At 43.0% G+C, this 15806-nt stretch overlaps 1 protein-coding gene across 9 annotated transcripts in view; it reads left to right on the forward strand.

The window, feature by feature from the left end:
• The window catches only part of LOC111966171 (membrane-associated guanylate kinase, WW and PDZ domain-containing protein 1-like), a 142790-nt gene extending 131178 nt beyond the window's left edge, over positions 1-11612 (forward strand). For 8 of the 9 annotated variants that reach the window (XM_023990591.2, XM_023990594.2, XM_023990595.2 and 5 more), the window contains exons 17-22: positions 1639-1842; positions 3617-3704; positions 3848-3911; positions 4519-4662; positions 4830-4968; positions 7118-11612. In XM_023990591.2, coding sequence (XP_023846359.1) covers positions 1639-1842; positions 3617-3704; positions 3848-3911; positions 4519-4662; positions 4830-4968; positions 7118-8235 — 1757 coding nt within the window. In that variant the 3' untranslated portion in view covers positions 8236-11612. Of the gene's footprint in view, positions 1-1638; positions 1843-3616; positions 3705-3847; positions 3912-4518; positions 4663-4829; positions 4969-6152; positions 6245-7117 lie in introns of all 9 variants that reach the window. The other variant, XM_023990600.2, reaches the window with a different exon arrangement.
• The last annotated feature ends 4194 nt before the right edge of the window (positions 11613-15806 follow it).

Below are 15806 nucleotides of genomic sequence, written 5' to 3' on the forward strand. Positions count from 1 at the left end.
GTATGCAAACAGTCCCATGCGACGCTAGCATGTCTCTGTCTGTAGCCTCTCTGATAGAGTGTGCATTCTCTCTTGACATAAGTGAGGAGCCTGAGATTTCTGAGTATCACTCTTTAGGAATACATCTCATTCTCTGAGCCGCTCAAAGGGTCAGAAACCAAATGACACGTCCAGCATCGAACCACTCCGCTGTGGCACAGGCTGCATCCTCCCCAGTGATCCCTGGTGCTGAGGGGAAGGGGAAGACAGTCGTAAGGCCGTGTCAAGGTCATCGATAGCCTGCCGAGCAGGGGCCACAAAGGGCCCTGACCAGTTCCGTAAATCCCATTGATTAACGCATCAGGGGAGCAGAGGAAGACAGCAGAGACAAAAACAGAGACCATGAATTCCTTAATGACCACACAATACGAGTCTGTCCACCACTAGGGATGTAAGCTGTGTTCCGGATGCATACTCCGTGATTGCACCATGTTTCCAGTGCCACGGTTGGCTGGTTCTTGGGTCGTCCTCTCTGGGTGAATGGCCTATGGTGATTTGGATGATTAAAAACCACTTTGGGCTAGACGTTCCGCTAGCGACACACCTCGACAACATCCGGTGAAATTGCAGAGCACGAAATTCAAAATACAAAAATTGTAATACTAAACATTCATGAAAATACAAGTGTCATACATCATTTAACTTCATGTTAATTCAGCCGCTTTGTCAGATTTCAAAAAGGCTTTACGGCGAAGGCATACCATGCAATTATCTGAGGACAATTATCTGAGGACAGCGCCCAGCGTACAAAAGCATTAAAAACATTTTCCAAACCAGCAGAGGCGTCACAAAAGTCAGAAATAGCGATAAAATAAATCCCTTACCTTTGAAGATCTTCCTCTGTTTGCAATCCCAAGGGTCCCAGCTACACAACAAATGGTTGTTTTGTTCAATAAAGTCCTTTATATCCCAAAAAAGTCAGTTTAGTTGGCGCGCTTGATTCAGTAATCCACCTGTTCCACTCGTTCAAAATGCATACAAAGGAATCCCAAAAGTAAATAAACAATCAAATTTAAGACGGAGAATAGCGTGTTCAATACCGGAGATAAGTAACGAAGTGCGCGCCCTCATCCACACGCGCCACAAAACACTACAGTCAAAATGAGAGCCACCTTGAAAAACTACAAATTCTAGCTCATTTTTCAAAAAACAAGCCTGAAACCCTTTCTAAAGACTGTTGACATCTAGTGGAAGCCATAGGAACTGCAATCTGCGAGGATTTCCTTAGATTTTCCCATAGACAGGCATTTCAATGGGTGGTCACCTCAACAACAAAAACAATTCTGGATGGATTCTGCTCGGCTTTTCGCCTGCCATATCAGTTCTGTTATACTCACAGACAATTCATCAACAGTTTTAGAAACTTCAGAGTGTTTTCTATCCAATACTACCAATTATATGCATATTCCAGCTTCTGGGCCTGAGTAACAGGCAGTTTACTTTGGGCATGTCAGTCATCCGAACTTCCGAATACTGCCCCCTATCCCTAAGAAGTTTTTAACCCTTTGCCTTCTTTTCTCTCTTTTTTCCTTCTCTTTCTTTTCTCATAATCAAATTACGTAATCAATAACCAAATCACACACACACTACACATCAAAGCTGGAAATGCATGTGTGGCCATGCCCCACAAAATAGGGCGCATCATCGAGGGGAGCCCTGCGGACCGCTGTGGGAAGCTGAAGGTGGGTGATCGCATCTTGTCCGTCAACGGCTGCTCCATTACCAACAAGTCCCACTCGGACATCGTCAACCTGATCAAGGAGGCCGGGAACACAGTCTCTCTGAGGATCATTCCTGGTGATGGTAAGACTTTGTGGCTTTCTGTTTTATAATGCAGTAGGGAGGTGACTTATTCATAGCTCTAGCGGGAGTCAATTGGCATCACTGCCCTGCGCTGGCAGAAGCACTTTCTATCAACCTGGGGAGCTATCTAGCGCTATGAGAGGCCATGCTCCCTGCCCTGGCTTCAAACTGGGAGAGGGTTGGGACTGTGAATGAGTAGGGAGGGGATGCCACTAGATATGTATCTCTGGTCAGTTATAACTTCCCCCCCTTTTATGGTCAAGGTTAGAATTTGGGGAGGGCAAGCTGATAAGTATGTGTGTGTTGATTGTAGTACAGTGTATGATAGGCAGACTGATAATGTCATTTGGATGTGCTGCAGTCTCCCAGTTTGGTAATAGCTGCCATTTTGAAACGACGAGATGATCAACTCAGTGAACTGTGTTTTCGGTGTAATCACTGCTTCCTGTCAGTGTTCATCTCCTCAGTCTGGATGGAACAAGGTGACAGGAAATGCATGCGTAATACTGGTTATGGCAGGAACAGGCTGTGACAGGAAATTGGCTCTATCCCCATGAGTAGGAATGTGTTGAGTTGTGCCATGTCCCAGAACAACAGTACAGCCAGCCCCTAGAATGGCCTGTCATTGGCTGAGAGACTTGTGGACCAATGAGAGGTGTGTGTGTGTGTGTGTGTGTGTGTGTGTGTGTGTGTGTGTGTGTGTGTGTGTGTGTGTGTGTGTGTGTGTGTGTGTGTGTGTGTGTGTGGGGTGTGTGTGTGTGTGTGTGTGTGTGTGTGTGTGTGTGTGTGTGTGTGTGTGTGTGTGTGTGTGTGTGTGTGTGTGTGTGTGTGTGTGGTGTGTGTGTGTGTGTGTGTTAGGTTGCTGCTCTGCCTCTAAAGGGCTCTCCAGAAAAGCTGGTAAAATGTAGCTTCATTAAGATGAGAGGAGAGCCAGGAGCACACACACACGAAGGAGGAGACAATGCAAAACCAGTCATTAAACAAAGCATGGCAGTTTGTTTTAACGACCACAATGATAACATCTATTTATAGCCTACTGTTTTCTCTAATGGTAGAACAACTCTAGATAGAACCCATGCAGCCACAACCTTCCCCAACTAGACTGTAATTTTGTGTGGAGATATTTATTGTTGAGCCGTTCAGGTTGTGTCCCCCAGACAGCTTTGTGATCATGGGGGAAGGCAGGCAGTGCTGTCAGGGTAGCGAGGGAGAGAGGGATGAATGAATCAGGCTGGTGCTCTTGCTAACTTCAGGCAGAACCCCATTCCATCTATAAGTAACCAATGTCTAGGATGACTAATGTGGACTGCCGTGTTGTGGCTTGTGGTGCAGCACAATTATATTTGCAAGAAAGGAAGGACAATTACCCCTGGAATTTAAAGAAAAACAAAACGACGGAAGCAGAGAGGCTTGTTTTGATTTGATGTTCCTGTGTAGAGTGGAACTGGTGTTGTCTGTGTCTGTGAGCAAAATGGTAGATGACAACATTGTAGGCAATTAGCATCAGGTTGAACAGAGCAGCCTTGAGGTAAGACTGTGTTTTCTGGAGAGCAAAACTCTTGTATGGAAATGTGTTGTCAAAGACGGCAATCCTGACCAAGACCCAGTTACGGCTCGAAAACACATTGTTTAGCAGAAGAGCGATTTTAGAGCATCTAACAGCAGACTCATTTGTTTTTTCTCTAAGATAGAAGCCATCTTACCAGAATCCATGTATTACTTCTAGATTAGAGGTTATGACCCCTACCCACAATCCTCTACTGTGTTTCTACAGAGTCCTCCAACGCATCTCTGTTGACCAACGCTGAGAAGATTGCCACCATCACCACCACGCACACACCCCAAACTGCCATGGAGCCCCGGTTAGTTTCCATGAAAATCTCAATCAATAAACAGGCATTTGATTAAATAAAATGTATAATAGGATCAATTGCATGAAAGACTTCTATATGAATAGGATTTATTTTCATATGTATGTGTTCATATGAATGATTACATTTTCCAGGAACAACTCAAAGTCGAAACAGGCTCCTCCTCCACCTCCTCCGACAAAAGCTCAGACCTCACAGGTACTGTAAAGACAGACATGTTCTATTGGTCTGTTTCAATCAATCACCAAAGAAGGAAGCAATCAGTAAATCATTACTTCACAAGAACACACAGTGCAGCTTCAATCTGAGATCAAGATTTTCATTCAAAGCAATCAATCAATGAATCAGTTAATCAATAAAAGAGGGCAGAAGAGTGACAGTGCCACAGCCAAACTTTTGATGAGTGCAGTGAGCCTGTGTCCAGCCATTGCAGTGCCCTTTCTTTGTGTTTTGCACAGGAAGCAATAATTATTAATTGGTTCCAGGGTATTGTACCTCCAGTTTTGTGTGGTCCTTTGTAGCTCTGTTGGTAGAGCATGGCGCTTATAATGCCAGGGTTGTGGTTTCAATTCCTGGGACCAGCGATATGTAAAAATGGATGCACGCATGACTGTAAGTTGCTTTGGAAAAAAGTGTCTGCTAAATGGCTTATATTATTATGTGAGTTTTTGCTGGATGTGACTTGATTAGTCCTGAATTTAGTACTCACTTCATGACACCTCTGTTGGCCCATGAGTTGTGGGTATTTGCATATCTTGCTTTGTAAATATGTACTTTTCTTTCCTTCTGTCTCTCGCTCTCTCAGGACGCCGAGTTCTACTCTGTGGATCTGGAGCGGGACAGTAAAGGCTTTGGGTTCAGCCTGAGAGGAGGACGGGAGTACAACATGGACCTATATGTGTTGAGGCTGGCTGAGGATGGGGCGGCTGTCAGGAACGGCAAGATGGGGGTATGCTCAGTGAAAAAAATAATATCAACAATTGGAGGCCTGTCACTCTGTTGCACTTGGATTATAATATTTCTGTCAAATAGACAGTTCAGCACGCCTGGGATCAATTATCTGGTTGTCTCAATAAATCTCCTCCCTCCTCGCTCTCTCTCTCTCTGCACACAAAGGTGGGAGATGAGATCCTGGAGATCAACGGCGAGAGCACAAAGAACATGAAGCACGCACGGGCCATCGAGCTGATCAAGAATGGTGGCCGGAGGGCACACCTGCTCCTCAAGAGGGGCGATGGATCTGTGCCTGAATATGGTGGGTGGAGATGTGATGTGATACAGGTTCCCTCCATACTATGACTAACACTACTGACTCTGACTACTAACTAACACGAAAGGCCCCCACACACAGGACGGACACTGTAGTCTGCAGTTTCTTGTTGCTGTGATCAAATCAAATTGTATTTGTCACACGCGCCGAATACAACATTACCGTGAAACACTTACTTACAAACCCTTAACCAACAATGCAGTTCAAGAAACAGAGTTAAGAAAATATTTACTAAATAAACTGAAAAAAAATAAATGTAATAAAAAAATAACAAGATATTTACATAACAATAACGAGGCTATATACAAGGGGTACCGGTACCGAGTCAATGTGTGGGGGTACAGGTTAGTCGATGACAATGCATAGATGTAAATAGTTTGGGTGGCCATTTGATTAATTGTTCAGCTTGGGGGTAGAAGTTGTTAAGGAGCCTTTTGGTCCTAGACATGGCGCTCCGGTATCGCTTGCCATGCCGTAGGAGAGAGAACAGTCTATGACTTGGGTGACAGGAGTCTTTTACAATTCTTTGGGCCTTCCTCTGACACCGCCAAGTATATAGTTCCTGGATGGCAGGAAGCTTGGCCCCAGTGATGTACTGGGCAGTATGCATTACCCTCTGTAGCGCCTTACGGTCAGATGCAGAGCAGTTGCCAGACCAGGTGGTGATGCAACCGGTCAGGATGCTCTCGATGGTGCAGCTGTAGAACTTTTTGAGGATCTCGGGACCCATGCCTCTCCTGAGGGGGAAAATGTGTTGTTGTGCCCTCTTCACAACTGTCTTGGTGTGTTTGGACCAGGATAGTTCACTGGTGATGTGGATACCAAGGAACATGAAACTCTCAACCTTTATTGGCCATAGTATGTAATGTTCCTCTTCCTGTATAAATCAAGTCTTGTTATTGTCCAAATACTGTATGTTCTGCTCACTCTAATCTGGGATTGTTTCTCCTTATTTCTGCCGAGAAGGTCAAAGGATTCCACTCAGCCGTCAATTTTATAGGTTTTCCTTTTCTGTCCCTGACAGGAAAACTTGTCTACTGAACCAACTACATTTATCTTTCTTATCTCCATTGAGGATCTAAGCCCTCTGTTTTCTCTATTTTTGTTTATTTTTTTTCTGTCTCTTTCCTCCCCACTTCTTTTCTCTGGGTTCTTCCTCCTCCCTCCAGCGATGATGGCTCCTCATCTCGCTGTTGGTACTATGAGAAATGACAAGATGGGAGAGCCCTGTTTCTACCTAATGGGGCAAAATCAGACCACGGTTTGTAGCCAAGTCTGTTCCAACCCGCCCTCCTAACTGTTTACCCTCCACCCCAACATCTCTCACCTACTTAACCCATCTCCCCCTACCATTTCCCCCCCTCTCCCACTACCCGCTCCTCCCTGGGTATGTGTTTGGTGCTGTGTGGCCTGGCTCACTCCTCAACCTGCACTGTGCGTTCATGACCCATGTGAACCCATTCACACTGAATGCACTGCTTCTCCTCCTCCCGCCTCTGGAAGGATTCATGTCACTGCTCGCCTCCTGCTGCTACCATAACAACCACTGATTGGGCAGAGTCATGGGCAGAATGCGCTCCAGTTTTTTTTGTTTTCTCCTCTCTCAGGCTCTTTGTTTTTCTGCAGTTCCCATTCCCAAACGATGATAATCGACTTGTTTGTCATTTTTATTCTAACCTCATAGCTGCTTGTTGTGTCATTGATAACACCAACCCTCCACTTGCAATGTTTGGCACTTGTTGTGTTGCTGCCACCTACATGTACCAACCCAATGCTCTCTTTGAAAATACACTGTAGCAATTGTTTACTTTGATGTCATTTAGTTTGAGGATCAAAGTAAGTCATTTGTGTACAGATTTGAATATTTAATATCACCCTTTTTCCCCAGTATATTTATTGTCCCAATTTGCAAACAAGTCACTGTTTATGGAAGTGCATGGCAGTACATGGTTTCCATAAAAATGGCTGTATTACAAGCTATAATAAATACAAGCTATATCTGTATTGCTTGTATCTGTATTGATACAAGCAATTTGTGGGAATTGTCTTAGCTACCAAGCTTATATTATTTAGTTAGTTGAAACTCCATCCAGTCTGAGAATGTCTCTCATGTTCTTCCTTTGTTTTCATACAGACTCCAGCCATGACGGGCACTCTCCCACACCCAGGGCACAAAACTCTCCGGAAGTGAGAACCCTGCCACCAAACAGCCGATATCACCCCTCATCGGAGTCAAGTTATCCACCAGACCTTCACAAACCATCACGCCACAAGGATGCTGCGCAGGGCCGAGACAGGGACAGGGTGGAGCACCAGGGCCGGCACTTTAACCCCCACCACCATCACACCTGGAACAACAACCACAGCCATACCACCCCCAGCCAACACTACCCTGAAAACAGCGGCGGCAACAATAAGAAGAGCCGGGGCCGCAAAGTCAACAAGTCAGAGTCAGAGAGCGGCATCTCAAAACTCTTAAAGACTCTGCGTAAGGACAGCTCTGGGAAGAAGGCTGCAGCGGCGGCGGCAGCTACAGAACGAGAGCGGGAGCTCTCCGCTAGTAGCAGTACTCTAGACCCGAGGTACAGTCGACCACGCCGCGGCTCCCTCGACCGTTCGCCCACCCGTAAACATAACGCCTCCCCTGACCGACGGCGGGCCAAGTCCATGGACCGCAGGGCAGAGCGAGCACACCGAGACCGCACACCCGAGAAGGAGAACGAGGACGGAGGTTTCCTCAGTCATGCGGCTACTCCTGAACAACCACTCTACGACCGCAGGCTTGTGAGCGAGCCACAGACCCCGGGCCGGGCCTACTTAGAGGCCACCACCCCAGAGCGCCTGAACAAAAGGGCTTCCTCCCTGTCTCTTTCCAGGGGGTGGACTCCTGAAAGAGGCAGCCTGAAGAACGGCAACCTTCGGAGGGACTCGCCGGTTGAGACGAGGGAGGAGAGGTATGGGATGAACGGAACGCCAGAGAGACGGTACAGGTCAGAGAGAGATTCGTCTCCAGACAGCAGCTACAGCAGGGAGGAGCGGAACTACTACAGTACACTGAAGAACAATGCCTCCACTCACAACCACGCAGGCTACAACAATGCAGGACACTGCAACAACGCAGCAGGACACAACAGCGCAGCAGGACACAACAACGCAGCAGGACACAACAACGCAGTAGGTCGCGCCCAGAACCAGTTCCCCGAGCCTATGAGAAGGCTTTACAAAGAGAGCCCCAAGGACCTCAGCATCTGAGTGGACAGAGCCTGGACCCTGGCCTATCACCCCCCAACCTGTGTAGGCTACAGTACATACACTGGACTTGGACTTCTGAGGAGATTAACTCGTGATTTATCCAATCGCCTGGTTGATAGATTCATTGATTTGACTACTTGTGATCCGGGACAGAGATTCATACCACAGCAGGAGTACAATCTTTTTTTTTGTTCGTACTGTATGTTTTGTTTCTGTTCTCATTATTTTGAGCATAACTGCAGTTGTTAATACTGTAGTGAAGGTATGTGTATGTGCCTATCACATCACAAATGGCGATTTACCTTTTTTGGGGCATCTCTGTTTGAAACCTCAGAAGGAACACATACTAGTGAAAGTCTACACACCCCTTGCACAGTCTTCACATTTTGCTGCCTTAAAATGTAATCAAAACATTTATTAAATTGGATTGGTAGAACAATTATCTACAAAACCTACTCCACATTTTCAAAGTGAAAGAAAGATTATAGAACACCCCCCCCAAAAAATATATTGATTGCATGACTCTTAGCGCAACGTATAGCCATTGTTTTTGTCAAAATTGCTCAAGCTCAGTAAATGTGGTTGGGAATCATTGAAGGCCAGCAATATTTCAGCCTTGTCTCGGATTTTCAAGCAAATTTAAGTCAGGACTGAGACTGGACAACTCACACTTTACACCTCTTCGAAAGCCCTCCTGGCGGGTCTTTGGTATTAAAATGTGTGTAAATGTCCCGCTGACAAATACAACTCTGTCCCAGGGTTAGGTTTTCCAAAAACTACGGCAGGTTTTTACCTGGGCTTTGCTCCTTTCATGTTTTTTTTTTACCCTGACAAACTCCCCAATCCCTGCCGGTGACAAGCCTACCCATAACATGATGTGCCAACACAATACTTGAAAATACAGAGAGTTTTTCTCTGTGTTGCATTAGATTTAATTCAAACCAGCAGTTTTTATTTAGTCCAAAAAGTTAATGTATTTGCTATTTTGTCTTGCAGTATTATTTAACAGCCTTGTTGCAAACATAATTGATGATTTGGCGTGGATGTTTTAACACAGGTTTCCTTCTTTTCACTTCATCATACAGGCCACTAATGTGGAGTGAATGCAATGTTGTAGATCCTCTGTATTTTCAAGTATTGTGGTGGCAGCATCATGTAATGGGTATGCTTGTCACCGACAGCAAATGGGTTTGTCAGGATAAAAAATAAATATATGAAAGGAGCAAAGCACAGGTCAAAAGTCTGAGAAAAGTCCGCCGTAGTCTTCTGAAAACCTAGAGTTAATTAATGCTAGACACACCAGAATGGCTTTCCAAGAGGTGTTGAGTGATCCAGTCTTAGTCCTGACTTAAATATTCTTTAAAATCACAGACAAAGTTTGAATATTGCTTTCCAGCAATGATTCCCAGCCAGATGTACTGAGCTTGAGCAATTTTGACAAAAACAATGGAGCTATGTTGCCCTAAGAGTTGGTAAAATCTTATTCAAAATTATTCTATAATTATCTTATTCAAAATCTTCTATAATATTTATTTCACTTAAAAAATGTTTAGTAGGTTGTGTAGATCTATAGAAAATAAAATCTAATGTAATCCCTTTTTAGATACAAATGTTAAGTTAGCAAAATGTGAAGACTGCCAGGGGTGTGTAGACTTTCACTAGCGACTGTATGTGTTCCCTCTGAGGCTTCAAACATACTCCTTACTGTGGTAACTGGTTCTTCATGGTGGGCTTGTTTTTAATATGTTTTTGATGTCATTTTCCATCTCAGAATTGCTTTATAAAGCAAACTATAGCACAAGATGTTGGTAGTAGTGACATTTTATGGACAACTACAGTGTACTAAGTGAATATCATACAGAGAAAAGGCAAACTCACATTTTTATAACCAATAGTAGTTTTAGAAATAATATATTTGAAATCATCCTTTTTGCATTTGTCTAGCTATTTATTTTCAATTGGCACATACCACAACGAAGCCTGGTAAAAGCTTAAAGGACCAAGTTATATGCCCCATAACCTGAAAATAAGAATAATTGTTATCCCTGCTGGATTTGCTGTAGAATCGCCCAAGAGGGAAACTAACATCCATCTCCTCTTCTCTCAGTCAGACGTGTCTGAGTAGACTGCCTGTGGTGGAAATAAAATGAAACAAAGTTTTGTATTCCTATTCAGAGGAAAGTAGAAGCAACATGTTAACTGACTGGAGCCTGTAACACGAAGCCTGCTTCACAGTTATACGCAACATGGAGAGGTTGACTAAGAGAGGTCAAGTCAAATGGTTTGAAAGTAACCACAGTCCTAGAATGAATTGATCCTATATATCGATGTAGACGTGAGGAAAGCTAAACCACCACATCTGATTGGCTTGAAGATTCAATAGAAAATATTGATCAACGGCCCACTGATCCCATACAGGTGATATGGGAGTAGTTCCTTTCTTCCTCTCCCAGTCCAAGGAAATGAGGTGATGATGTAATTATGTAAGGGAAGTTGTTGTGATGCTAACATATGGAAAGTTCCGGAACAGAAGTATCTGCCATGCTGAGCCATGCTTTCACACCACTGGAGTATGATTGCTGCTTTAACCGTGTTTTTCAGAAAATTCTCTGTTTTATGTTTCACAAAATATCTAAAATGATATAGGAAAAACTACAACCAATGCATTCTGTTATCACAGTGTTTTCCATGGTACTGTAAAAAAAATTGCAAAGAAGAGCAACAAAAATTTGACATTTAAAGAAGAATATAACCTGCCGGCCACCATCTGTACAGAATTTTACAATGTAACTAATAGGAACCTGTCAAGGAATAAATTGCTGCCTTTTTTCTTGTACAAAAGAGAAATTTATGAGAAACCTCTGCAGTGAGGAATGTGATATTGTGTTTATATTTCTGAAATGGACCTGATGATTCATGGGAAATATGTTAATGTACTCTGAATCAGGTATGTAAAGACATTCTAAAAATGGATGACTGTATTTGGTCAATTAGAAGCTGTTTGTTGGTTTGAATATCTCTTGATGGTTAGCCTGCCTTTGTATTATAAAGCACTTGTATGCAGTCTGTGTTCTTTAAGCATTATTTCTTGCAATGTGCTCCAGACATAATGCTATATCTGTGTTGATAAAAGCAGTACATGCATATGGGCCAATCTTTTTTATAAAACACTATGCATATATAAATACTACATTGTTCATAGCTTTATTTGACCCATGAAGCTATACATAACATTAGTTTAAGTACAAGTAGATGTGGACTTATCCAGTAAAGCTTCTTTCCTTGAGAGGGATCACAATGTATATGTAGCTATCAAAAGAAGTCTGTGAATGCTATTTTTATTATCAAATAAAGTTTTCCATACAAATTCAAAATAATTTGTTTCTACAGTGGCTTGCAATTATATTCCCAGGAGATTCCTATTGCCCTGATCTACATTTTAGATTCCCTTTGGAGTGCAGCATTTACAGATTGATTTGTTATTCACCAAGGTAAACACAGCGCTTTAGTAACAGAATATCTGAAAAAAATACATAAAGTGTCTATCTGACATTTCAGATTTGTCTGACTAGCAGAGGTTCCGGTAGATGAAATAGGAATAACTGTATATAAATTCACATCAATATCTTCTTGTTACCCGTTGACAGAATAATTCAGTATGTACATCACGGAAGTGACATGAATCTACTTGTTAATAATGGACAAGGTACTGGGGTGGAATGTCAGGAAACTGCTACTACATTAGCTGTACATTACTGTATGGATATCCACAGCTGTTAACAAGCAACCCTAAGGCAGTCTTTCAGCTACAGTATGCTACTGTGTCATCCTTTGGTGGTTTTTTTTTTCATTGCACGTATCGAAAAGCATAGCAACATCTATTACTTTAAACTTGAGAGGGGTCTTCTTCTATCATACAAGCCATATCAGAAACCTAGCCTACACTGGGGACAAATTCAGGTATGTAATGATAGCACAACAGTCTACTCTTTACGCTGTGTCTGTGTCTGTTTATTCCCCATATAGAGCAGTACTTGTCTCTGATCAAAAGTGGTAGTGCACTATTATGTAGAATAAATAGGGTGTCCGGATTACGGGCGGGTTTGGCCCGGCGGGGGCTTTACTTGGCTCATTGTGCTCTAGCGATTCCTTGTGGCGGGCCGGGCGCCTGCAGGCTGACTTCGGTCGCCAGTTGAAAGGTGTTTCCTCCAACACATTGATGCAGCTGTCTTCCGGGTTAAGCGGGAAGATGTTATGAAGCACGGTTTGGCGGGTCATGTTTCGGAGGACGCATGACTTCGCCTCTCCCGAGCCCGTTGGGGAGTTGCAGCGATGAGACAAGATAGTAAATGTACAGTCGTATGAAAAAGTTTGGGCACCCCTGACAATTTCCATGATTTCCATTAATAAATAATTGGGTGTTTGGATCAGCAATTTCATTTTGATCTATCAAATAACTGATGGACACAGTAATATTTCAGTAGTGAAATTAGGTTCATTGGATTAACAGAAAATGTGCAATATGCATCAAAACAAAATTAGACAGGTGCATAAATTTGGGCACCCCAATAGAAAAATCACATCAATATTTAGTAGAGCCTCCTTTTGCTAAAATAACAGCCTCTAGACGCTTCCCATAGCCTCTAATGAGTGTCTGGATTCTGGATGAAGGTATTTTGGACCATTCCTCCTTACAAAACATCTCCAGTTCAGTTAGGTTTGATGGTTGCCGAGCATGGACAGCCCGCTTCAAATCATCCCACAGATTCTCAATGATATTCAGGTCTGGGGACTGGGATGGCCATTCCAGAACATTGTACTTGTTCCTCTGCATAAATGCCCTGGTAGATTTTGAGCAGTGTTTTGGGTCGTTGTCTTGTTGAAATATCCAGTGCCGTCATAACTTCAACTTTGTGACTGATTCTTCAACATTATTCACAAGAATCTGCTGATATTGAGTGGAATCCATGCGACCCTTAACTTTAACAAGATTCCCAGTACCGGCACTGGCCACACAGCCCAACAGCATGATGGAACCCCCAACACATTTTACTGTGGGTAGCAAGTGTTTTTCTTGGAACGCTGTGTTCTATTGCCGCCATGCATAATGTCCCTTGTTATGACCAAATAACTCACTCTTTGTTTCATCAGTCCACAGCACCTTATTCCAAAATGAAGCTGGCTTGTCCAAATGTGCGTTTGCATACCTCAAGCGACTCTGTTTGTGGCGTGTGTGCAGAAAAGYCTTCTTCCGCATCACTCTCCCATACAGCTTCTCCTTGTGCAAAGTGCGCTGAATTGTTGAACGATGCACAGTGACACCATCTGCAGCAAGATGATGTTGTAGGTCTTTGGAGGTGGTCTGTGGGCTGTTTTTGACTGTTCTCACCATCCTTCGCCTTTGCCTCTCCGATATTTTACTTGGCCTGCCACTTCTGGCCTTAACAAGAACTGTGCCTGTGGTCTTCCATTTCCTCACTATGTTCCTCACAGTGGACACTGACAGCTTAAATCTCTGCGATAGCTTTTTGTAGCCTTCCTCTAAACCATAATGTTGAACAATCTTTGTTTTCAGGTCATTTGAGAGTTGTTTTGAGGCCCCCATGTTGCCACTCTTCAGAGGAGAGTCAAAGAGAACAACAACTTGCAATTGGCCACCTTAAATACATTTTCTCATGATTGGATGCACTTGTCTATGAAGTTCAAGGCTTAATGAGCTCACCAACCCAATTGTGTGTTCCAATTAATCAGTGCTAAGTAGTTACAGGTATTCAAATCAATAGAATGACAACGGTGCCCCCATTTTTGCATAGCCTATTTTTCACATCTGATTTAATTTCATACAACTTAATATTGCTACACTATAAATCTTTGTCTGGACAATACCCCAGTACTCAGCTTTTATTAGAAAATGAATGGCATGCCACTGTGATCATTTTCTGTAAATTATTATGGAGCCTCAGAGGGGTGCCCAAACTTTTTCATACGACTGTATATCACAAAATTGGGAAGAAACGGGGTAAAAAAAAAAATGATAAAAAAGAGTAAAAAATATATTCATAAAATATGAAAATAATAGGGTCGCTACTTAGCATGTAAATGAACGTTGAATAGACATGCAGGCATTTAAAAATGACTCCATAGTGATCCGTACCATAGCTAATGAAGGGGAAAACCTTCAAGATATGTGGAAGCACGCACAGAACTGAGCCTTCACAGCATACTGCATGACTCACTCATAGCTTAAACTGCTGATTCATGAATGTGTGTTTTTATACCATCTCGATGAAAAAAGCATTTTGGATCAAATAAAATGGTATTCATCACGTACAGAGTTTACAGCAGGTATAAAAGACGCAGAGAAATGCTTGTGTGCTAGCTCCCACAACACTGCAGTACAAATATGTGAATTAAAGCAGATGTGAACAAGTTCTTTGCACGTTTCTCACTCACCAAGCAAAGCCACTTCAACATTTGTTACCAGACCAGGGAGGTACCTATATGAACTACATGTAGTTCATCTAGTATAATTACATACTAATTACATTTTGTAGTAGCTTGGTGGTAGTTCCTAATTCTCACCTTTTTGTGCTTAATAGGTTTAGGGCTCTATTCAATCAGATCCCCTGTAGCCGACATCCGCATAGCGGTTGTTTTGGCAGAGTCAGAGGTAGAATTGCGTTAGAGCTGTCAAATTCATAAGCCATTCCTGGAACTGCATTTGAGCTGTCAAATCCACAAGCCACTCCTGGCATTATCGCTGAAGTGGACATTGCCATTGGCTGCAGAAATCCCATGCAGTTCAAACACAGGAATGTGAGATGTAATCTACACCTCGATTAGGCTTGATAGAAATCCTCGTTATTTAATTGAATGACTTTCAATTTCAGCACAATTATTATATAGCCAGTACTTTTATGGAACTGAACTTCTAATGATGGTCTGGCTTCCTGACAATGATCAAGAGCAGCTGCTCGCCATTTTGACAGCTCTACCGGCTATCACCGGTTAACGCTTAATCTGATTTAATCTAGGCCTAAATGACACTTTCTGGTAACTTTCTGACTCCAGAGGGATCTGTTCTTGCAGTTTGTAGTCAATGACATTTCAGATGTAGATAAGATCCTTTTCCACTAAGTAGTTTGGATGTAGTGAAACACTTTTTGAAAGTGACTTCAGTTAAGTAAACTATACTTTTCTTAAGGGTAGCTTTGGTATAGCTTCAATGTTCTATTGTGAAGGTAGCTTGGCATATTTTCAGAGTAGCTTCCCCAACGCTGTTCATTTGTTTGTTTACAGTACGTCACGTTCCTGTTAGAGCAAGCAGTACGTTTCTGAATTGATGAAAGCAAAGACTTCCATACAGTATGCATTGGAAATCATGAGAGGTAATGATCCTACAACTCCCTGCCTGTCTTTCACCACAGACCTTAATCTGGTCTGTGGCCAGTGATTGATTTGCTGTTGTTTTCTTCAGCCTCTCTCTGCTGGAGCTGGATTGGAGCATGTTCCTTGGCGAGGGAGCACATCTGTATTCAACTAGAGATCCGATGGTATGACGGTTGCTATGG

Source organism: Salvelinus sp. IW2-2015, linkage group LG7 (genome assembly GCF_002910315.2).
Source record: "Salvelinus sp. IW2-2015 linkage group LG7, ASM291031v2, whole genome shotgun sequence".
Classification (NCBI taxonomy): Eukaryota; Metazoa; Chordata; class Actinopteri; order Salmoniformes; family Salmonidae; genus Salvelinus; species Salvelinus sp. IW2-2015.